This window comes from Nyctibius grandis, chromosome 1 (genome assembly GCF_013368605.1).
Source record: "Nyctibius grandis isolate bNycGra1 chromosome 1, bNycGra1.pri, whole genome shotgun sequence".
NCBI lineage: Eukaryota > Metazoa > Chordata > Aves > Nyctibiiformes > Nyctibiidae > Nyctibius > Nyctibius grandis.
The window spans coordinates 32,294,525-32,317,072 of NC_090658.1; the positions used below are offsets into that span (position 1 = coordinate 32,294,525).

Consider the following 22,548-nt stretch of genomic DNA (forward strand, 5'->3'; position numbering starts at 1 on the left):
TTTTAAAACTTTAGTATATTTTTATTTACAAAAGGAAAAATGAACCTACAGTTTTAAGCCAAATAAAAAGGACAAGGCTAAAAGTGGAAGAAGAGACAGAAGAATGTGTGGGCTTTTACTTTTAAAAAAGTATCTGGAAGACAAACAGAAAACACACAGGAAAAGCTAACAGCCAGAGAGGCTGCTGATGCCCTTGAATTTGGAACAGTGTCCGAAAAAACAATTCTTTTCTCCCTCACTTAATGTGTGGTGAAAGAGTCCAAAAATAGAGCAGTCCTTCAAACCTCAGATGTATTCTGGGGTGCCTGAAGCTTAGTAGCCGTATTTTTCATTGAGATGAGTCTTGCCATCACCGCTTTGACCTAACGGACAAAGAGGAAGAGTTGCATTTTTTTCCCCTCTCATCCAAGATAAATTTGTATCCAAGTATGAAATAGTCTCTAGGCAGCACCAATCAGACAAGTACAAAGAGGGTAAGTCAGACTAGATATTACAATTCAAATAGTCTTTCGATTTATACTTATAGTTCCTCTTAACCTTACTACCAGTGTCAAGATTACATCTTATATTCCTGGTTTTGTGTTTTTTTTCCCCTCCCCCCTTCCCTTTTTTTTTTTTTCCTCTTGGTGTTCTCATTATGCCAGCTTAGACAGAAGGTAAGTCTGATTATTAGCAGGCAAAGACAGAAAAAGGAGCTCCCTCTTATGGACACAGCTTGCTTGGCTATCCCAGATCAGACCGCTGAGTTACTGAATCGGGTATTTTGTTCCAGTGGATTCATATGCCAGCGAAGTGCAGTCTTTTCATGGAAGGATGATTCACCAGGTTATAGTTTTCTTCACTGAAATTTATTCTCGTTTTTCTTATTCCCTTTGGAGCCTATGTATTTTATAAACCTGCAACAGCCTTATAAAAATTATAGTAATGTATCTACCAAATGTAACCTAAGCTTTGAACTTACTATGAAAACCTCAATGCATGAATATGAATTTTCCATTTTAGAGAAACTGAAAATTCATTACACTGTTTAAGAATAACCTCACTTAGCTAAAAAAAACTCTGGAGCTAAAGTAAAGAATTTGTTAAATACATATTTGTTTAACATATATTGGATGCATGAACCAATTATTCGGTGCCTTCACCAAAGTGTTACCAAGGCTTCTCTCCAAAACATATAACCCAAAGTTTGCATTCCAATGATTTTTGCAAAAATAGGCAAAGCAGATTTTTCAGGTTTCACAGACTTCTATGAAAACTGAGAATACTGAGATTGCTGGAGCATTTATCCCTAGTGAAGGTTTGAGCTTGTCTTTCAACTAGATCATCATATCACTATGTGTGAACGGAGTTAGTACTCTCAGGTGTTACAAAACTGAAAAACAAGCTTCAGGTATATATGTCCATTGAGATGAAGCTACTACTGATATGGTCTGCATTTCACTGCAAGACTTGCACAGCGATACAATAAACATGGCCAGAAAACACCAGGTTCTGGGTAAAGTATTGCTGAATTACTTTTTTCTCAAGAAGTTACTTACAAGGACACCCTGACCACTTGTTAGGTAGATTCCTGAATTGTAAGACTAAAAATGGTAAGGAAATGGTTGATACCTGCAGGAGGAATCCAGATGCAGTAGTCTGGGTCATCATCTGGGTACTGTGAGGAAAAAAAAGGTTGTTGGACCTGCAAAAGGAGAAAATATTTTAAGGTGCTGCACCCCTCCACCAATTTAGTGGCTTTCACAGCCACTAAATCTCTTATTAATTCAGAGACAAATACTGAAAGGCGAGGGTTATTTCTACAAGGGGCAGGGATGAAAACAATAATACAGAGGAAAGAAGAAACATCAAACCCTCAAATAGATCTAGTTTATTTCCAGTAGAGTCACAGAATAATGGAAATAATAGAATAATAGAAATAATAGATGGGACATCTGGAGGTCATCCAGGCCAGTCTTCCCATCAAAAGAGGACCACTGCCAACTGTCCACTTCTAGACAGTCTAATCTTGTCATCCTAATGTTTGGTAGTGTCATTTGACACAGAATTTCTTTAAGCAGAGAAAAGCTTTAGAGTAGGATTTTCAAGAAGCGCTTTACTGATTTCAACACGCAATCCCACTGAAAACTTTGGGTTTAAGGTGACTTTCAAACTGGAGCACATGAAAGTTCAGCTGTTATATAAGGGTAACTTAGCTTTGAAAAACCAATTTTCTCACGTCTCACTGGCATCACTGAAATGTGAAAAGCAAACTGAAACAGGTCACTTGCAATTCAAATGTTGACACAGCAATGGCTTTTTGTTCCTAGATTTTTAAGTTTTGCCACATCAGCATAATTTTCTCAACAACTTTTGTTTTCAACAACTGCAGGTATCTATCAAAAAAAATTCATACAACTGTAGAGTGCAAGACTTAAGACCTCAAAATGTAGCCAAGTTACTCAGCGCTGATTTGCATTACTCTGTAGTAGCATGACACAGCTTTAAGTTATGCAGTTGAAGCAATTTTTCGCACCCTCAAAAACTTTCTTTCCCCAAGTTAACCTCTAAAACAGTTCTTTTGGAAGACTAATGTTTTCCAAAACATTAGACTGCAGAGTTGAACAGTTTTTAAATGTGGTTTGTGAACAGTCACTTTAAAATTGTTTTTCCAGTGTTACATGATTCAAAGTTATTCCTCAAATATTAAAAGAGGAAAAAAAAACCAAAGCTGACTTCTGGTTGATATTTTCCATGCAAGATCTGAGCCCAAAGGCAGAGACAGCATGTGGAAAAAGTGATTTGTGATGGGAGAGAGAATACAGGTAAGCCAACTGGTATCTGGAGAATGCTCAGTGTTAGAGTGAACTCTGTGCTGATGAGAGGTGCTGACTTGACTGCCTCAGCATGAGAAGCTGCCTTGTTCTCCCATATTCATATAGTAAATGGTATAACTTGGGCTTTAACAGTATAAATTCAGTCATGCTTTCTTTATCAACACGCTTTATAGGGCAGCAACAAAGGACAATTCTAAAGGCTGTGCCTACCCAATCCTTGGGTCCTCTGCCAGTACTAACAAGGCAGCAGTTAGCACACACAGGCTGCAGGGAGTTAAGTTTCTTTAAGTAAGTGGTGCAGGCCTAAAATTAGATGGCCGCCACAAAGAAATTGTCATAATGGTCAGAACTCATGGCCCACCAAGCACAGTAATGGCCCACCAAGCACAGTAATCATCTTTGATGGCAGTCAGCAGAAGGGTGGGATGCACTTTAAAGGGAAGAACCTCATGATAATCATTAGGCTAAGAGCACGCTGTCACAGAAGTTCCTTCCCAGCACCAGGAAGGCAACAATTGCATGTGTCCCAAAACGTGCAAGCAAGGCTCATTTACTTTGCATTTTAATAAAAATCTTATGCACAGGAGGAACGTAGTCTGGTACATCTACTCAAATTTAGTAACATTTGGGTTGCAAGAGACAGTAATCTCTTAGACTTCTAAAAGACATGTAGATGTAGTGCTTAGGGACATGATTCAGTGGTGGACTTGGCAGTGCTAGGTTAACGGTTGGACTTGATGATCTTAAAGGTCCTTTCGATTTCGAACCAAAATGATTCTATGATTCTACAAAACTGGGCAATGGCAATACAGACTAGCTACAATTTTAGTCCAGCATGTTCTGTGTCTGCCAATACATGCTTCCCGAGCTACTTTCCAAAGAAAGTTTTGCAATGCCATTCCTAAAGCACAGAGAGCACTTATGTTCTACACCACTTGTGATACAGGAGAAGCAATTAGCAGAGGCTAACTGCCAAGTGAAAAGGTGAAAAAACAAATTTGTGATTGAATTGAGAGCCTCCATCATGCTTGAAATCCTGTACTTTTCCTTTTCATTGGAGCCTCCAAAATATGTGTCCAATGGCAGTGTGTGGTTCTACATTTGGGTCTTAGTCAGCAGAAGAGCACAACTATCACCAAGTCATACCCAATCAAATTGTTACCATTTCACTAATAAAGAGCCTACTAGAGGATTACTTGAAACTCTTAAGTGACAGGAGTCATGGTATCGTAACTGACCTTGCTTGAGCTACTGATTTTCTTAGTATTCTCAGATGTCTCTTCAGGTTCCTTATATACTGCCTCAGATGCTGACAAGAAAGAAGATGTTTTATGACACATCACGAATGACCAATTCTATCAGAAACAAGCTTATAGAAAGTTCACATAAAAATAGATACATCTAAAAGGAAATCCAAGACAGCTCACTGCAACAAAATTCATACTTAAGACTGCTGAACGCATTTTTGTTTTTCATAGCTTAACTTGTGTTTAATATACTGTCAGTCACCTACCTGAATGCAGTTTAATAAGGTCCTATATTTGGGATTCTGTAACACACTTTTAGTTAATGGCAGATGTTTATTTTCTAAAAAGATATTATCTGTCTGTAATCACTGCAGTGACTGATTTGGAAGGAAACAGTAGGAAATGTGCAGGACCAACATGCTTTTTCTTTAAAAAAAAAGTAATGTCACAGTAACATAGGCAAGAGGAAGAGAGAAAGACAGAAGTATGCCTGGTTTTTCTGCCACTTAATCTGGGAAATATTGAGACTCTTGTGGATTAAGTCTATGGACGAGATGATGAGGACACAATGACATTTTATTAAGAATCTGAGTTATGAGAAAATAGAAAGTTTATACAGATCTCCTCCAAATATTCAGTACACCAAACACAGTCTTCATTTTGAGGATCTGATTTTTTTTTTTTTGTGTACATGTAGAGGGGTCATCTGGGTGATTAACAGACTATTAGCTAACATTATGTAGTATTTTGTCACTTTATAAAAAGAAAGTTCTGTCCTTCTGTAGTGTTAACAGCTACTGGAAGAAAATAAGGGGGGAAAAAAGCATTATGTTTATGCTCCTAAATTAAAATTATTTTTTCTTCACTTCTCATGCTATTTTTTTTTTAAAACAAAGGATCACAAAGCAGTTAATGACTATGAAAACCAAGGAGAACTGAAACATGGTGAAAGTAAGCTGTCTTCACCATACACTCACCACTTTCCAAGCAAAACACAATCCTTCATTTGGATTCTAGATTCTTACTTTAGGCTCTAGAATAGGCTTAGTTTCCTTCCACTGACGGAAGATGGCAACAGCTCCTTTAGACCATTTCTAAACCCACATGCTACTGTACAATATAGTCTAAATTGTACTGCTCACCTTGAGATTTCTCTTGTGAGGGTCCCATCTGAGATTTATTTCTTAGTATCTTTGGCTCAGGCAGAAAATGAACCCCTGTTAAGAAAAAAAAGAAAAAAAAAGAGCGAGCGAGGTGAGCACTCTGCAGTACAGATGTGCAGGATGCACTAGCATCCCTTAGACAAAGTACAAAAGGGAACTCTTTGCTATATTTGTCTCAGGAAAAACTATTCTCTCAAAAGTCCTCCACATTATTTCATCCACCAAGTCCATCACAATACAATATTAAAGAAAAACTTGTGACCAGTTAAAACACACTTTTCAAGACCGACCTGTCCAGCATTAAGACAGGAAGTTAGAATTAGGTTTCTGTCATCAAACACATCATCTTCTGAGAAAAATCCTTACTGAGTTTTCAAATGCATCAACTTGATATAGAAAACGATTGATTGAAGATAAACCACACAGATACATGGAAGATACCCCTCCATTACACTTTAATAATTATTTTTCCTCCTTACAAACTGATCTGATGCTTTACACAGACATTTCTTTTCTTATTAAGTCACTCTCCCTGCCAACAACACATTGTAGTTGTTATCATATGGACACTCAATTTAATGAAAGGAGGGCTTATCAAAACAGGACCTTTCTTGAGTCCAGGAGATTTCTTTTATTTCACCAAAAGCATGAAAAACTGACGGCCAAGCAGAGTTTCAACCTGAACCACGTGAAACTCAGCTGTTCGCACACAGACTCTGGGCTCGTGGCAAAAATCTATGGAAAATAAATCTGCTGGAGAACCTGTGACTCAAACCTCAGGACACTCACATAGCTGTGAAAAATTCAGCGGTAACAGACTCAGCTTCATTACTGGAAAAATCAAAAACAATGGTTTACCATCCTGAAGGGATTCTAGATTCTTGTTACTGCAAGGAGAACCATCGGCAGCATTAGTTTCTTCTCCTGTTTCTTCCTCTGTTGTAATTTTCATTTCCAGGTTTGATGCTTTGCTGTTTATTGCATCTGCTTCTTGCTCCTCCTCCATTTCTTCCTCTTCTTCTTCTTCTTCTTCCTCCTCTGGTCCATCATCTTTCATTTTTAACAAGCTTTCAGGGATGTCTGGACGCTTAACAGGCAACTTCTGCAGGAGAAAGACTTGTACATCAGTGCTAAGGTAATACAGAGGCAGATGTCACAGACACTCATTACAGGAGAAAGCACACTTATTACTGTCATAGAGATAGCTTGTAAGGAAACACTCTCAGGATGAATAATAGTTAGGTTTTAAGGAAAAGTTATTAGTAGAGATGGAAGATGAAAAAATATATCCAATCCATAGACAAGGAGTGCAGTCTTTTCATAAGAGTGACACCGGAAACTGAATCAATCTTGGATGTGATCTTAGCTATAAGATCAAGAAAAACAAAAGAAAGTAAAGGAGCAGCTGCTGAGGTATAGCAGTGGTTCAGCCTGATGTCCCCAGGCTGCCTCCACTCAATCCACTGCCTTTAGACCACAGCTGTGCCCCAGGAGATTGACTGTACAAGGGCACAGAATGGCAACTGCTGGCAGCAAACACTGTCCAACAGCCACCGCTTGCTGCCCTGTGTGCCTTCTACTGCCGCAGGCTTGCGCCTCTATGCTGTTTCCATGCATGTGAGAAGACATGGTTGCAACCTACAGTCTCCATAGATGTCCTGGTTTCAGCTGGGATAAAGATAATTTTCTTCCTAGCAGCTGGTATAGTGCTGTGTTTTGGATTTAGTATGACCTGAAATCAGTACAATAGCCTGAGGTGTCTGAGAAATAGCCTCTGACTTGCAGCACTTCTGAGTCCAACTTACCCCTAGGCTTCCAGTTTTCAGCTTGAATTTGCTCCCCCCTTTCATTGCACCAAAGAGAGGCAGGGTAATCTTTTTAGGCTTGCTCTCTGCTTCCAGACTGTAACTCCCACTCCTAATAAAAATTAGATACAAAGGAAAACAGTGTACAAAGTATCAAACAAGTCTTGTATTTACAAATGCAAAAAAATCTACAAATTAAAGTGGATATATAAAAATCCTTTTATTTCTCTCTCACTTGCAGCATCCAAGAGGAAGCAGGAGATGACTTCTCCATCCTACATACATGTTGTAGGATTCAGACACTTGCCATAACAGGAAGCAAAAGATAAATAAGGGGGAAACCCCCCCCCCCATATCACACAGACCCCCTCAAATTCTATTGCACACACATACTTACATATGTATATAATATATATGTATAGATAAACACACTCGGAGGCCAAACCTCAATTTAAGTAAATTAATTACATGATTAAACCTCTAATCAAGCTGCCACTAGCAAATGATGAACCCAGCACACGCCTGCTTGAATTGCGGCAGCATTGCTAGGCAGTAGTTGAACAGCCACTACACTTGACTTCCAGGTACATTTCACAGAGTGAAAGTGGTTTTCATGTTGTACATAAAAACTGTAAAATTCTTCAATTCCCTTTGGATGCAGGTTGGGAAAAAAAATGAAAAAGCTGACACCATGCTTCCAATCCCTCTTCCCTCTCATCCTGCCAGCACAGGCTTATCTGACCCCAGTGCTGTGGTGCATCTGCTTCAACCACAGATGCTGCAACAGCCAAAAGGCACAGTGGTTCTTTAAAGGGATGAGCCAGGTAGTTTGGAAGGCTGTCCTGCTTTTGTGTTTGGAAAGCTGTCTGTTTACTGGGCTTGCACAGCTGCCCATGGACAACAACTAAAAGTAATTGTTTTACACTTCAGCCAAGACTTACTGGGGCTTCAGCTCAGGCAGTTCTGCAGGCTTGACAAGCTTTATTAACCCCTTCAGTCTCTGTTGCTCTTTCTTCAGTTCAAAGGACCGCAAGTGAAGCTTCTTTCGTGCCACGCTGTCTAAGGTGCATCCTGATTTTATTTCGGTCATGAATTCGTCCAAGGAATCTTGAGCTGCTGGCTGGGACTGGACTAGGCGAGATAAAGGGAAGATACATATTGTTACAGGTAGGGAGACAAAAGTTGTACTCATCAAGCCCTACCTTTAAAGAATAAGATATGTATAAACAACTATCTTCTCTGCAAGTTTCTGTTGAGTGGTGAAACAATGAAGGTTGTTAGCCCTGGGAAGATGAAAGCATTTCTCCTAACAAAAGCCATACAGTAAACCTTAATCCATTTAGATAACAAAACCTCTCTTAAAATGGAATGTTTCTTTATGAGTAAGTGTCCTGTTCATCTCATTTCAATATCTGCTGTCTCTAAAAAAGTGGTTTATGGATTCCTTTTACAGTCACAGACTAAAATAAACACAGCTACAAAGAACCCCACACCACTGCATAGGGAATCCCATTTTGGCTTTCCTGGAATGTTTATGTAGTAACATTTGCAAAGCTCAAAATGAATCAACACATGATGCTGCCTCCTACCCCTGGATGACTGAGTGCATACAAGAATAGTTTCATGTTAGGCCAACCACACAAAATTTATCTTTGTTTTGACTGGATTTTCCAACAAGAAAACACTGCTCTGTACTTGCAAAAGAGTAATGACAGTCTTTCTGCTCCACCTGATTTAAATATTAATAATTCTATGCATACTGGACTAATTAAAATAAAACTCAGGACAAAAAACTAAAGCTCTAATGACTAAGAAAAAAAAATACAGAATTCTATCACATGAATTTCAAAATAACAAACAAAAAACCCAGGAAAACTCATTTCTTGGGCTTGAACAATGCTTCAGAAGTTTTTATATTGTGTTCAAAAATAACTTGGAGGCAAACAAAGAAAAACATTGTTGCCAGAATTTTAACAAGCCTTTTGACAGGCAGTCTTCTGCCTGTTAGTATTATATAAAAAGCGGCAAATCCGGTATTTATTTGCTGCATTATAAGCATTTATGTATATATGCACAAGAATAATTATGTGACCAATGAGTTATTTTCAGTTCAGCTTGAGCTAATTAAGTAGCACTTGAAATTTTAAATGTGTACAAATAAAATAGTATAAGATAATGTTAAGAGCACATATTCAAGCAGTTTGACATGACTTAAATATTTAGAGAAAAGTCTAATAATATTCATGTTTATGATGGACTCAATTGAAAAGGATATTGTTTATCCAGAACAAAACAATTTACAATTTGCTGTTGCAAATCTATGAAAGCCGTAACAGTAACTGTTCAAAGATATACAGAATTAAAAGGCTCTAAAAGATAAAAACAGTTGTAGCATCCACCTCCACGCAAATATAAATGGTGACAAAACATGTCATAAAAGAAACTCAGATAGAAATACTCTTCTTTTTCCTCTTAACTATTTGTACGAGCTAAGACAAAAATAATCAATGAAAAGGTATTGATAACAATCAGTCTGAAACTCCTAGCAAGCAGGAGCTGAGCAGAATGATCACTTGATTTAAATACCAAATTTTAAAGATAAGGTTTAGTGTCTAGAGAGACAATTCAGAACAACTAAAGGTACAGTTCCATGGCTTGCTTCTTTAGCTGCAGAACAGTATAAGAGTTCTTCAGTCAGTGAGTGATCTTCAGTGAGTCAGATTACCCTTCTCTTGCAAATAGGATTCCCTGCTTGATTCCACCAACAGTGCCTAAGATCAGGTAGCTCAGCTTACAGGGTTACTGTTAGCATTCAGTATCTGTTGAAGCAGTTTTCTACAACATTGAAGTAAAATTTGACATTGCCAGGAGGTGAATCAATCATGGCTATTATACTTAATCTTCCAGGGAAAAAAGCTATAGGGCTATTTACTGCACCATCAACTTATTGATAATTTTCTTCTGAACAGGGAACCAAAGATGAGACTGAAGAGCTCTGTGTACTTCATTTTCATTCAGTTGCATCACTGAATGAGAGATACCAAGTCAGCCCATCAGTAGTTAGTTCTGAAGAACTCCAGAGAACAATTTGTGAACTTCTACTGTAATCTTAGACATCCACTTAATTCCTCCAAGTGCTCAGCAAGAGGTGTTGCAGTTTAGCCTGTCATTCACTCATTGGTCTTTCTACACTCTTGCCCTTAGGCTACAAATAATCGTTCAGAGCAAGCAAAAGTGTGTTAAGGTTTCAGAACTGTATGTAATGCAGCAGCTTTGCCAGACAGCTCACAGCAGTGCTAAGAACCACCCATGATGAATACGCATGCTCCTGGCTTACACTTGTAGTCAACAACTGTGATAAACCAGAGGCATCCAAACAAATCAGAGAAAACACAAGTATCTAGAACACACACACACACACACACACACACACAAAGTACCTAATGACGCAATATTCGCTATGTTTTATCCTGGCCTGGTTCTAGGAGATTCCCATCCAACAGTGCATTACACTGTGTTGCAGTAACTGCTGAGACTGCAATTTTTCCAAGGCTCTAAACTAGCTGTCTAACCAGTTACAGTTCACCAAACCATGATAGCATATATCAGAATTACATGCTGTTAGTAGATGTCTGTAAATGAACTGATTCTTCTCCCAGCCTCTACTACAGTATGATTTAACAGTCTTGTTGAGAAACAGTATCAGCAGAAACAAAGGCATCATAACATATCAAAGCTTGGAATTATATGTCTCAGATAACGTAAAGCATTAGCTTCTCCTGCTAGTCAACTGTTAACTACTTATCAGTACAGTCATGCTGAAAACAACTCCTTCAAACACACTGAACCGACCCATCAGTTAGAATGCTCAGTGGAACAGTAAGGTTTTCTGAACAGTGAGCTGGTATAATCAATCACCAACAAAACTGTTGATACAAATGAGTTTCAGTGTGGGGCTGAATTACTAGAAACATATCCGTATAACGCACAAAAGACAGCCCAGCTGTCAGATTGCTGCTAGGCTTCCTGGAAAGAAATTCTTCTGAACAAACTGACATTGCAACTTTTATTAATGCCAACTCTGTTAACAAGCTTTTTCTATGAAGAACCAGCCTAAACACATTTCCTTCATGCCTTCCTTTTATTCCACAAGACATCAGCAAGCAAAATGCAGCTACTTGTAGAGCAAGCTTTTAAATCTAACTCACTACCAGATACAGTCCTCGCTTTGGAAAGGCTCTGCCTTCGTACACAAAGACATAATCCTAGAACCTGAATGGCACCCTCATAAGCTAGCAAGTTCACTGACAATCCGGGCTAAGTGTCAACTGCTTTGACTCCACATTTCTCTTTTCCCACCTTTCCTTTTTAAGGTGCATTTGCAATGACAGAATTAAAAAAGATACTGTCTCTTCTGTCCGTTGCTTGCTCTTCCCTTATAAATGGTTTTGGACAGAGCAGGAAAAAAGTGTTCCTCAAATTGGTTGTTTCACTAATATCGGCAGATGAATAGTAATAATGCTCACTCCTCTTAAGCTCCAGGAGCTTGTACACTCACCTCCTCACCTTAACTTAGATGTTGCAGATATCCATAAGATAAATTTTAATCTCTTTACTGTTCTTTATGGAAAACACTATGATCAAATAAACTTCATGCCTTACCTTTCCCTGAAGCTTTCAGCTTCTCTGTTATTTCAGAAAGCTCATTTTCAGCTTCATTTAGCTTTGTGACCTATGAAAGAACAACATGCTTAGAAGATCTTTTTATCTTCTTAAAATCTCCTTTTTAAGAGTTACTCAAATATCCTACTAAATTATCTCAATTTTTCTACCTCTGATCTTTGACTAGGAGTTTCTGGGTGGAAAAAATTATAGTCTAGATTGTTCCTAAACAACTTATCAGTCCTTTCACATACTGTTAAAACAATTTTCTTTCTGAAACACAAAAATATGTATAATGCTTCTGCAGCAATGTTATACCACCACTGCGATCCTCCAACCCTCCCTGTCCCTGCTCTTCCACACCCTATTGTCTGCGTAGGACTTTTAGCTGTCATACCCCTGTCAGTCCAGGCTGCTTATTCTTTGAAGCAGAATGAGATCTTTCTTTGAGATGTGCCCTGTGCACTTGAAAGTTTGCAATTATTTTCTGATGGTTTAAAACTACTTCAAAAGTATCGTTCTGGTGCTTCATTCATCCACTGTTGTGATCCATTAAGCAGAAGGCAATACTACACCGGCTTCCACTTTATTAAAGTAAGCATTTTTGTCAGGTATTTATAGATACTGTCCACAAAGCAAAAAAACACTATTCAGAGTGGCAAAGTTCTCTTGCCTCCCCTAGTTTATGACAAATTAAATCTTGTACACAGTGACAGAACTCAAGGACTGAACTCTGTTCTCCAGACAAGGGACAATACAAGCAGCTGCAGACTACTTTTTTTGCAGATTGACTTGGTCTTAAGCCATGACACTTCCTGGTAACAGAGTAGCTCGTTCTCTTTGGCCAGTCATCCTCTTTGCTTAAGGTAGCAGATGTGTGCCAGTTAGTAGCAGTCACGATCGTTTCTGCAATGTGGATACTAAGTACTAAATTGGAATAACAAATCACTTTTTGTTGTTGTTAAAGTCTAAGGTTTCTTTTATAGCCCATTTTTTCCCCCTCTCAAAACCTTATAAAGCCTCTCATTCTACAATCATCAAATCTAGTCTGATTTTATTCTAACTTGGCCAATTAATATCTAAAGGTCAGAAATGATACTATGAGTTCAGGCTATCAAAAAGATAAGGAAATATTTTTGATTTTCCTTCTTAGTAATAATACATGCATGAGAGAATAAGCCCGGCATATCAATAATTCTTCTTACCAGGGAGTCATAAGTTTCTGGTTTTTCTTCTATTTTACCAGCTTTTTTCATTCTGTTCAGTCGTTTCTTTTCTACAGCACCAGTTCGATCAAGGAAGGTGTCATCATCACTGTCATAGAAATCCTCATCTTCCCAGTTCTTTGATTTCCTTTTTCGGGATACTGGGAAAGGTAAGGGAAAGGGCAAGAGACAAAATGATTTGCATACCACTGAGCAATAAAACAAATTCAAGACAGCAATCTCAAATTCCTAGTTTAGGGTTTTGAGAATGATCACAGGATTTGACTGGTTATTCACCTGCTTCTTGCCTCAGTACTCCCCGAGCATCGAGTAGCCTGCAAGCTTCCAGTGCGCACTGTATCATTGCTTCCTTCTTCTTTCCTGAATGGAGAACCTCTGCCACCAGCTGCTTCCCTGATGCATCATCCACAGGCAACCTGTTCAGTTCGAAGGACCAAAGGACAGCTCCAATACAAACAGCTTTTCATGGATGCTACTCAGATATTGCATTTATCACGTTGGCATTGTTCTTTCCATTTCACTCTAGTCTTTTTTTTGGGTTAAGTATTTTCACTTTTCATTTCATAGAGTACTAATCAAAACACAAGCATGGATTTCCTAAAGCATACATGTAATGCTTTTTTTCACTAGTCCAAACAACAACTCTTCCTATATTCATTCCATTGGGAATACAAGAAATTAAAAGATAAACGTCAATACCGAAATCATTTTAAGCACCAGTATCTTGCATCCATATAACACCAGTAACAAGTATTTTACACCATACTGAAGCAAAGGTTTCTGAAGCAGTGCAATCATTGAAATGTTGTACCTATCCATTTGAGATCTATCCTGTTGACTTGATTTCCACCTCACCCTGTCCTGTCTAATAAAAGAATTATGTTAGTGGCCTCTTGCAGGAACCCATCTGCCTTAAACCATAAAAGACAAAAACCTGCCTTATACCATAAAAGAACTGAAACTGGGTATACAGCGGAACCACTTTTTTTCTCTCTCTCATTAGGAATTAAAAGACATTGTCTCCCAATTTCTTCTCTTGTATTTCAATTTCTCAAAACAAGGGGCACTGAAAGAATCTAGACTCTTGCTTTTCTGATTTTCATCTCCAAGGAACACCAAATGCTGCCAGACCAGAAAGGAATGCAGACACTGAACTAGGCACTGATCCTTAAACTTCTGTCTCAGTATCAGGGCTTAGGTCTAATTCCAGCCGGCCTCCTTGCCAAGTGTGGCAAGACAATTCCTTCAGCTTTTGTTTGTGAATTCAATGAAGCCAGCTTCTACGTACAAAAGCCAACGGAGATACACATACTTGATCCTGCATAGCCAGCTATTGTGCCCACGATCATCGTATTCATATTCTAACTCTTCTCCTGGAGAGGAAGAGAAAGAAAGAAATAGTTACTAAAATTGATATAAGCAGGAATAATCCTTAAAACAGAGAGGAATGTCATGGTTAAACAAAAGAGATAAAATGCCCTTGCTATGTATCAGAGGACTGAATTTGCCTTTTTTTTTTTTTGTTAAGCCATAGGATCTTCAGTTTATATTATGCTCATTTGGTTGTTTTTCCACAATCAAGGCTTTTTCAGATCAAAAATCTGGAAGTGGCCTGTTCAGGAATACATAGTTCAAAGAAAAAAACAATCTTGCATCTGTATGTATTAAATGATGTTGAAGTAACGACAGTTTGCAATCTGGATTCACAGATATTGTTTATCCTGAAGATTAATTTTTCACTTTAGCAAATAAGTGGGTCATCTCTAAATTTCACTAGCAACCATCAAAAGTTTAAATTAATTCGTTATTGCCTTTTGTCTCTTTATACTTCCCAATTCTATCTCACAACCATAGCAATCTCCAAACAGAACAGCCTGGAATTTGATGGTTTGAGATTTTTCAGAATAGCTTCAACACATTGGTGTAGTTTGAGTGTCACTCCAGAGGAACACAAGGTGCTTCTGCAGTTCCCAGTTTAGAAATTAGTAACTAAGTCTCAGATCTACAATGGTGAGCTAAGTTTTAATAAAACAAAAACCAAACACCCCCCCCAAACTTGACCAAACAAAAAACCTTACCCACAATAGGATAGAAAAGTTTATCTCCCACACCTTAATTCCCAAAGGAAAACATAAGCACAAATGTCACACTTTGCTAAATAGAAACAATTACATTTACTTAAAAAAAGGAAAATCAAAAGTACCTTCTCTATCAAAAAAGCCCTGTAAGGCCTTCCTAGGATCTTTCATATAGAAGGCATCTTGTACTTCCTGAAAATCAATAGCAATAGGGTTTTCTTCAACCTCATCCTCCTCAGCATCCTCCCCTAGAAGACATATAAAGTGCAAAACAATACAGTGAAACGCTGGAAAGAGAACACCAGTATATTTCAACTTTTGTTAGCCTGAAAGAATTATCAGCTACATCATCCTAAAATTATTTCTCTTAACTTGAATTTTATTTCTGCATTCAATCAAAAAGACCACCCTGCTTCTTTTTTGCTATTAGTTATTCCATTAAAAGATACAGTTTTGCAGATGAACGTTACTGGAACAAAACACATAGCATTAACCTAAACTCCCAGTCTCACGGCCTTTTATAGGCGTAGGCAAATTACCTTCTCCCTGATTTTAAAAGGAGCTCTAGCATACTTCTCACCACGTACAAGCTTGCCTTGTCACAGCACTCTTCGTTTTAAAAGGAAAAGGATTAATTTGTACTCAACAACTTCCACTGGATTGCGACACTTGGCATCCAGCTGGAATTTCAACCCTAGTATTCACTGAAAACTGGCTTAAAGACCTTCCAAGGTGTATCATCTGATTTATGCACCGTCACTTACCCATTCCCCACGAGCAGCTCATGTCACTGTTTTGACTCCTTTCACTTTTCCTCTCTTCTTTTTCATCTTCCTCATCAGAGTCCTCTCCCAGCATTGTCTTTTCTAATTTTGCTTGCTGCTGCTTACGCAGTGCCTTCAGTTGGGTCACAGTTAGCTCCGACTCAGACTCCTGGTCCTCTTTGGGTCCCTACGTCACAAACAGTAACTTTACAGAAGTGTTTCGTAATAGGAAAAAAAAAGAAGTATTTTCAACACACATGCAGGTTACGTACAATAACATACGTAAGTCATTATAGTGCTTTTCAAAAAGTAGAATTATGAGACCACTTGTTATGGTTTCCATCCCCAAATATATAAGTTTTAATATCCTTTCTAAAGGGCTGGGGTGGGGAAAGGGGGAGAAATGAGCATTACTGTGTAACTGTAGGGAGATCGATCTCAAATATAACTGCATTTTAAGGGCAGAACGCAAAAATTTCTTTTAGCAGTACCACACGGGAGAATTTGAGGAAGGAGCAACTAAAACCTCCGAAGTGCATGCAGGGCACTCCAAGTGCTTTCTAAGTTCCTACTAAAAAAAGCTCCACTTGATCACAAAGAAATATTAGCGCTTTACTTTCCTGATGCATCATACTGTCAGAGATACTTTCCTGGTACATCACACTGATGGAGAGAAACGCCTTTTGCACTCACCGCACGTCGGCAGAAGCTGCCATGCCTGTTCTCAGGCTGAGCCCTCGGCAGGTCTGCTCTGCGCCCAGCGCACCATGGCGGGGAGGACCCCACGGCCCCACTCTGTCCTTCAGCCCCAAACCTCACCGCAGAGCCAGCAGCGGATACCCACAGCTGACTCCTTTTCCCCAGTAAAACAACCACAACAGCCCTGGGCTGCTTTCAAAGCATCCAAACCGCCTCACAACCCAGAAGCTTTCACCCCCCCAAGACGCCAACGAGATGCAGAGAGAGCCGGGTAAATTCCTGAGCTGGAACCGGGGAAGCCTTTGCCACCCGAGTCACCCGACAGACGCTCCAGGGAGCGCGGCGGGGCCGTCCGGGCCCCGACCCACCTGCAGGAGGAAGAGGCGGGAGCTGCCGCCGAAGCGGAGCCCGTGGCCCACCCGCACGCGGCAGTAGGTGCGGGGCGGCACCCGCGCCTTGTTGAGGAAGGTGCCGTGGGTGCTGCCCAGGTCATACACGTAGAAGCCGGCAGCGTCAGCGGCATCGGGGCCGTCGGGGGAGCTGCCTGCGCCGCGGTACTGCAGCACGGCGTGGTGCCGCGACACCGACGGGTGCTCCAGGGACACGGCACAGCCGGGCAGCCGCCCCACCAGGAACCAGCTGCCGCCCTCCAGCCGCACCGAGCCCAGCGCCACGCCGCCCTTCAGCACCTCCAGCCCGTAGCCGGCGCCGGCCGGTGGGCGGCTGCCCCACGGCGGCTCCTCGTAGCGCGGCGGCGGCGCCGCCGGCGCGGCGGCCGGGCGGGCGGGGGGCGGCGGGCTGGGCCCCGTCTCGCCGCCCTCCGCGGAGCGGGACGCGGCAGGCAGCGGGCAGCTCGGGCGCTTGAAGCCGATGGGCTCGGCGGCCGCCTCCATCTCCACGGCCTCCGCCGTCTTCCCGGGTCCTACCCGAAATAGAGTCCTCCGGGAACGAGCACCGTCGCCGCTGCAGTACCGGGGGTAGGGTGCAGCTCCAGGGGGCCGCGCAGCTCCGGGGAAAGGCGTCGGTGCCTCAGCCGCCGCCCGGGGTAGCGTCAGGGATGAGGGAGGGAGGTGGCAGCGGCAGGGCAGGCGGGAGCGGCGGCAGTGGTCTCTTCCCCGCTCCCGGCGCGAAGGAGCGCTGGTGGCGGGGGAGCCGCTTCTGGTGGAGGACCGGGGCCGACTTCCGGCTCGGCGGCCGGGCGCGGAGCGGTGGGGCCGCTGCGGGGTACGGCGGCGGTAGCTCCTCGCCGGGGGGGCTCCGCGGCGTGGCGGGGAGGCGGGCGGGCTGGGCGCGGGTGAGGGGCGGCCGCGGGCCCGGAGCTCGGCCCGGGGAGGGCGGGCGGGTGGCGGGGCCTTGCGGGGGCGGCGGGCGAGCCGAGTGCGTCCCCCGGAGTTTCTCCACGCGAGTCAGGGCGCACCGTGGTTCCCGCTGAGCGAGGCGGCGGCGAGGCCTTGGTGGAGCCGCAGTAGCCCCCGTTACAAACAACTTCCGCCTCACGGGTGCGTTTCTTTTTTTCCTCCCCCTCCCCAGGAGAAGCAGCGATGTGATCTGTTAGTGCTAGCGCTGCATCCCGGTGCCGTCGTGGGAACTGCGCTGCTCAGTGAGGCTCTGAGCGAGGCTCTCCTGACATTCGTGATTTGCTTTATTCAGAGCGTCATCCCAGCTCCGGTTCCTGTTGGTGCCCAAAGCCTAGTGCTCTTCCCTGCAACGAGACTCTGTTCTACTACTGTATTTGGTAGCCTTTTTCTGGGCTCTGGACAATCTGTGACCGGTGTAAAAATGCTGCGATATTGGGGTGAGATTCCAGTTTCATCTAACCAGGCCAACCGCAGCTCTTTTGACCTGCTTCAGCGTGAGTTTCGTACGGTGGAAGTCCAAGATCCCCCATTGCATCAGCCATCCGCAAACAAACCCCGGCCGACCACCATGTTAGACATCCCCTCAGAGCCCTGCAGCCTCACGATTCACACCATTCAGCTCATCCAGCACAACAGGCGGCTGCGCAGCCTGATCGCCATGGCTCAGGCTCAAAACCAGCAGCAAGCAGAGGGCATAAAAACGGAAGACAATGAACCTCTGCCATCTTGTCCGGCCTCTCCACCTTTCCCTGATGACCTGCTTCCTCTGGATAGCAAAACCCCCAAAATGCCATTTCAGCTGAGGCACAGTGACCCAGAGAGTGATTTCTACAGGTGTGTTGGTATTTCTTTAGGTTCGTTCTTGGCCGAAGGAAAGCTGAGTGTTTTTAAATATATGTGTAGTTATGTTGATTCCCTTAGGCTAAAGGGTCAAACAGTTGTATGTAAAGTATAAAATAAGCTTCAAAAAGGAAAGATTTAGATTCCTCCCGCGTGGATAACATGCACATTGTTTAAAATAAATGTGGTTTTGTTTCCTGTGTCGAAAACATGGGTGTGTAGTGCTGATTTCTGTCTTGTTAGTGCTACACTCAATGTTTGTGAATGGTTTTGCTATCTTCAATGGCATTTTGGCAAGTTTAGTTATAGGATGTGAAGTCTCTTCTATTTAGGTCACTTACTCACAACTAAACTTGCCTTATTGTAACTGAAAATCCAAAAGATGCTTGACGAGGTTTTGGCTGTTTAGTTGTAGGTTCTGAAAAGATGATTTGATAACATATTTGTAAGATTTCAGTGGCCAAGGACCTGTGACATAGTTGCTATCACATTTCACCCTGTTTGGTGGTGTTTTTCTGATCAGAGGGGGCGATGAATATGGGTGAAGGGAATTCTTGTCTCTGATACTGGCTCCACCAGCCAAGGGCTGAAGAAAACATGAAGGAAGGTTGCATTGCTTCTACCTCTGCACCCAATCTTTGATTAAATAGCATTGCCACCACCTCCCTGTTTACCCCTCTGACAAGCACTAAATTCACAAGGAAGTATAGCAGTTCTTGCAGGATCTCATGATACTTTGTAGGTTATGTGCGTTTAAATTCCGGGGTTAATATTCAGTACTATAACTTGCTGTTCTTAGATTAAAGACTGTGTACCAATGAACACGATGTGGGAGGGGATAATACATTTTAGTTTTTAAAATGGGGAAAATGCACATCAATAAAATACAATGTATCAGTTAAGTGCCACTGAGATCTTTAATGGCTGAGATTGTATAAAATGCATTTTATTGAAAGATATTGCTTTTGGTGGCATTGTCTCTCTGAACAGTAGAGTGATTCTTTAGTTCTGTTTGTGGCGGAACACCATCATCCTTCTCGGAAGAAATAAAGTATTTAGCCTAGAGGGGTGAAGGGAAATCCAGTCCTGTGAGGATAAAGTCTGAGCCCTGTGACTCCTGCTCTTTCTGGCCCTGTGATTTGTAGAACTGAGCAGTGTTCTGCTCTGTCCTCACCGGTGCCTTCAGCTTTGAGTTCAGTTTCCTGTGGCTCTGTCCGTGCTTTGGGGGCTGCTTTGTCTTTTTGTTGTCCCTTGCGAGTTTCTGGGGTCCGAGTAAAGAAATGTTATTTAGCAGTCTGCCACATGGGGGAGTTTAAGGACTAGGTTGTAGAAACCGGATAGACAATTTCGAAATGAAATGTTTTGTGGCTGATAGAGTGGATTTATAATGAGCTGCAGTGTAGACTAGAATTTAATTGTGTACTTGCTAAACCAAACGCATTTATGCTTTTCCAGGAGGAAAGCTTTGAGTTTGTTGTTGCCTGTTTGTTCTTAACTGTTTTAAGACACTTACATAAATGAAGAATAGCAGCTGCTGTTATAGTAGTAAAAATAAAGTTATATGATTTGCTCATGCTTGTTCTTAGTGTGTAAAAACAATTTAAGGAAGACCATTCTTCCCCTTGATAAAACATGGTAGTGCTTAATTTTATGCTGCCTTCTGAAGTGCCATTGTCAGGGTTACAGTATTTGACTAAATCCATATTTTAATTCCATTTTCTTTGACAGTAACCTGGGTCTGCGAAGCTGTGTATAGGTATCTTTAGACATAGGAAGAAAGGAAGATAAGAGCCTGAATCAGACCACAAGTTTCTTTACTATAGCCATGTCCTCTTCTGTTTCCTTGTTATTCATTTTCATCCATTGACCCCACACCCCTGTGTTTTATTTTGTTATTCCCTGGATTCATTTTGGTTTTCCTCTCCTCTGCCCCGCCCCATACCTGTAGCCCCTACCTCCTCGTCCCTTTTGAGATGAGGAAGAGGCAGAACCTAATTTACTGCTATTTTTCAGTTGTTTTGGTCTTTTCAACTCCCCAAAATCTGTACCACCAGCAGTTTTAATGACGATGCTATTCCTCTCCTCCATTTTTCCAGACTGTTTATAAATAAGTTGAAACAAATCTTTATTCTAGCATAGATCCTCGAGGGAAGACCTGGGATCCGCAGTGGAGCTCTCTTATGTACTTGCTTGTTGATGGATTTGCGGGACCCTAGTAGGTTTGTGAGGCAGGTTTTCCATTTACAAAAGCTGTCTGGACTCTTTCTGAGTGTGTCATATTTACCCATGTGTCCTCTAATTCAGTTCTTATCATTTCTTTGAATTTCCCTGATGCACCAGAATATATCAGGCTTCCCAGCCTGCAGTTCTTCACATCTTTTCTGAAGCTATTAGAAGGAAATATTTTCATGTTTTCTGTCTTCTGGTCCTCATGGGCCAAGGCAGTTTAAAGCAAGAAGTGACTCACTGCAGCTATTCAGCTATTTCATCCTTGAATTCCTTCAGTATTCCTGGATGAATTACCATCTGGTCCTAGTGATTTGCAACTGTTGATGTTACAGTTCTTGGAATACACAATAAGGCATTAACATTTGTTGTTGTTTGGTATAGAAACAGAAGGTAAGCTTAAAGCCTAATTGATGAAGAATGAGTAAGGAACTGTAGACTTGAAACTACTGTTTGAACAGGAGGCTTTTACCATAATATGGCTGCTAGCTTTTCTTTCTCTGTTCAGCTTCCTTCGATTAGCATGGATCTGTCTTCAAAAGAAACCTAACCTACTCATTATGTGCCTCTTCAGGTGCTTTTTCTTGTGTGTGCGTGGTTGGTTTCTTAACAGATTTCTCTGCCATTCTCTCATTGGCATTCCTGACCACATCGGATGTGTGCTTTGCATTGAAAGATAATCTGTGAACGAAACTGGGAGCTTGCAATGGGAAGACAATTCATGGCAGAAGTAGGGAACCATGTTTTGGTGGGCTAGCAGGTTTAATGTGGGGAAGGATTTGGAGCAGTGGAAATGAGAGCAGGCAGAACATACTTCCCCTACTGGACTAAGCACTTCAGCTTAGCCCCTGAACTGTCTGGTCTTCTGGGTTGGGCCACCGGGACCCACTTTATTTTCCAAACGTTGTCTATTACCTCTTGCCATTATGTATTAAGCAGCTTCTTTTTATACCTGTGCAGCCTTCCGTAGACATAGCAGAGATATTTAAAAAGAGGCTTACTCAGGATGAGGTGGAAAGACTCCCTTTTCCAAAAGGAAACAACTTTCTTGTTTGAGTTAGTGTGCTGTGTTCTTTGATGCACTTACTAGTATAATCTTGTTTTTCTAATGTTCTCCTTTATTTTACTGTTTTGGGCAAAATGGCTGTGAAGCGACCTTGTTGCACCTCATTTGATAGAAATTCAACTCCACGATGTAATGTTTCGTAAAATTGATGTGTTCATAGGAAAAACAATCCCTCCCTCCATCTGCTGCTAGCTTATGCTCACCTAGGAGGGAGCAGAGCACTTCAATCTGTTACTGCAGTTGAGTGAACCTCGGCTGCCAATCCTTGTGCTGACTTAGCCCAAACAATTTCCCCTGAATATAGTTGCATGGGAAATGAACCACGAGATCTCTTTCCCTCTAAGAAAAACAGCCTTACAGAAGAGGAGCTTGGGTGAATGTATTGTGGTGCCTTTGGGGAATGTCTTGTTGACAGAGAAGATGGGCCTTTTGTGGGTTCTGCAACCTTATTAATCCTGAAAATAAACCTGGTTGGTATAAATGGACACTTTTTTCTGTTGTGAAGTTCTGCATGTTGCAGGTTTCCTGGCAGCAGTGGGAAAAGGGTCTGGTGAATTCGTGGCTTGGAGGGTAGATTTCTGTCTGGAACATCATCTAG

General features: G+C 41.6%; 2 protein-coding genes across 3 annotated transcripts in view; one reads left to right on the forward strand and one right to left on the reverse strand.

Annotated features, from left to right (window-relative positions):
- SLC4A1AP (solute carrier family 4 member 1 adaptor protein) lies at positions 1-18,029 on the reverse strand. Its single transcript, XM_068399267.1, has 16 exons — positions 18,025-18,029; positions 17,641-17,910; positions 16,829-17,597; positions 15,762-15,948; positions 15,123-15,245; positions 14,232-14,292; positions 13,196-13,335; positions 12,899-13,059; positions 11,694-11,763; positions 7,973-8,162; positions 7,032-7,143; positions 6,085-6,328; positions 5,206-5,280; positions 4,055-4,125; positions 1,612-1,684; positions 1-362 (listed from the first exon to the last, which is right to left on the reverse strand). Exons 1-16 carry the CDS (start codon positions 18,027-18,029, stop codon positions 313-315), a joined length of 2,601 nt encoding a protein of 866 aa, XP_068255368.1. The 3' UTR covers positions 1-312.
- Positions 17,645-22,548, forward strand: part of SUPT7L (SPT7 like, STAGA complex subunit gamma) — a 20,362-nt gene continuing 15,458 nt past the window's right edge. The window contains exons 1-2 of one of the 2 annotated variants that reach the window (XM_068413580.1): positions 17,645-17,684; positions 17,991-18,652. In XM_068413580.1, coding sequence (XP_068269681.1) covers positions 18,240-18,652 — 413 coding nt within the window. In that variant the 5' untranslated portion in view covers positions 17,645-17,684; positions 17,991-18,239. Of the gene's footprint in view, positions 17,685-17,990; positions 18,653-22,548 lie in introns of those variants that run through there. The other variant, XM_068413574.1, reaches the window with a different exon arrangement.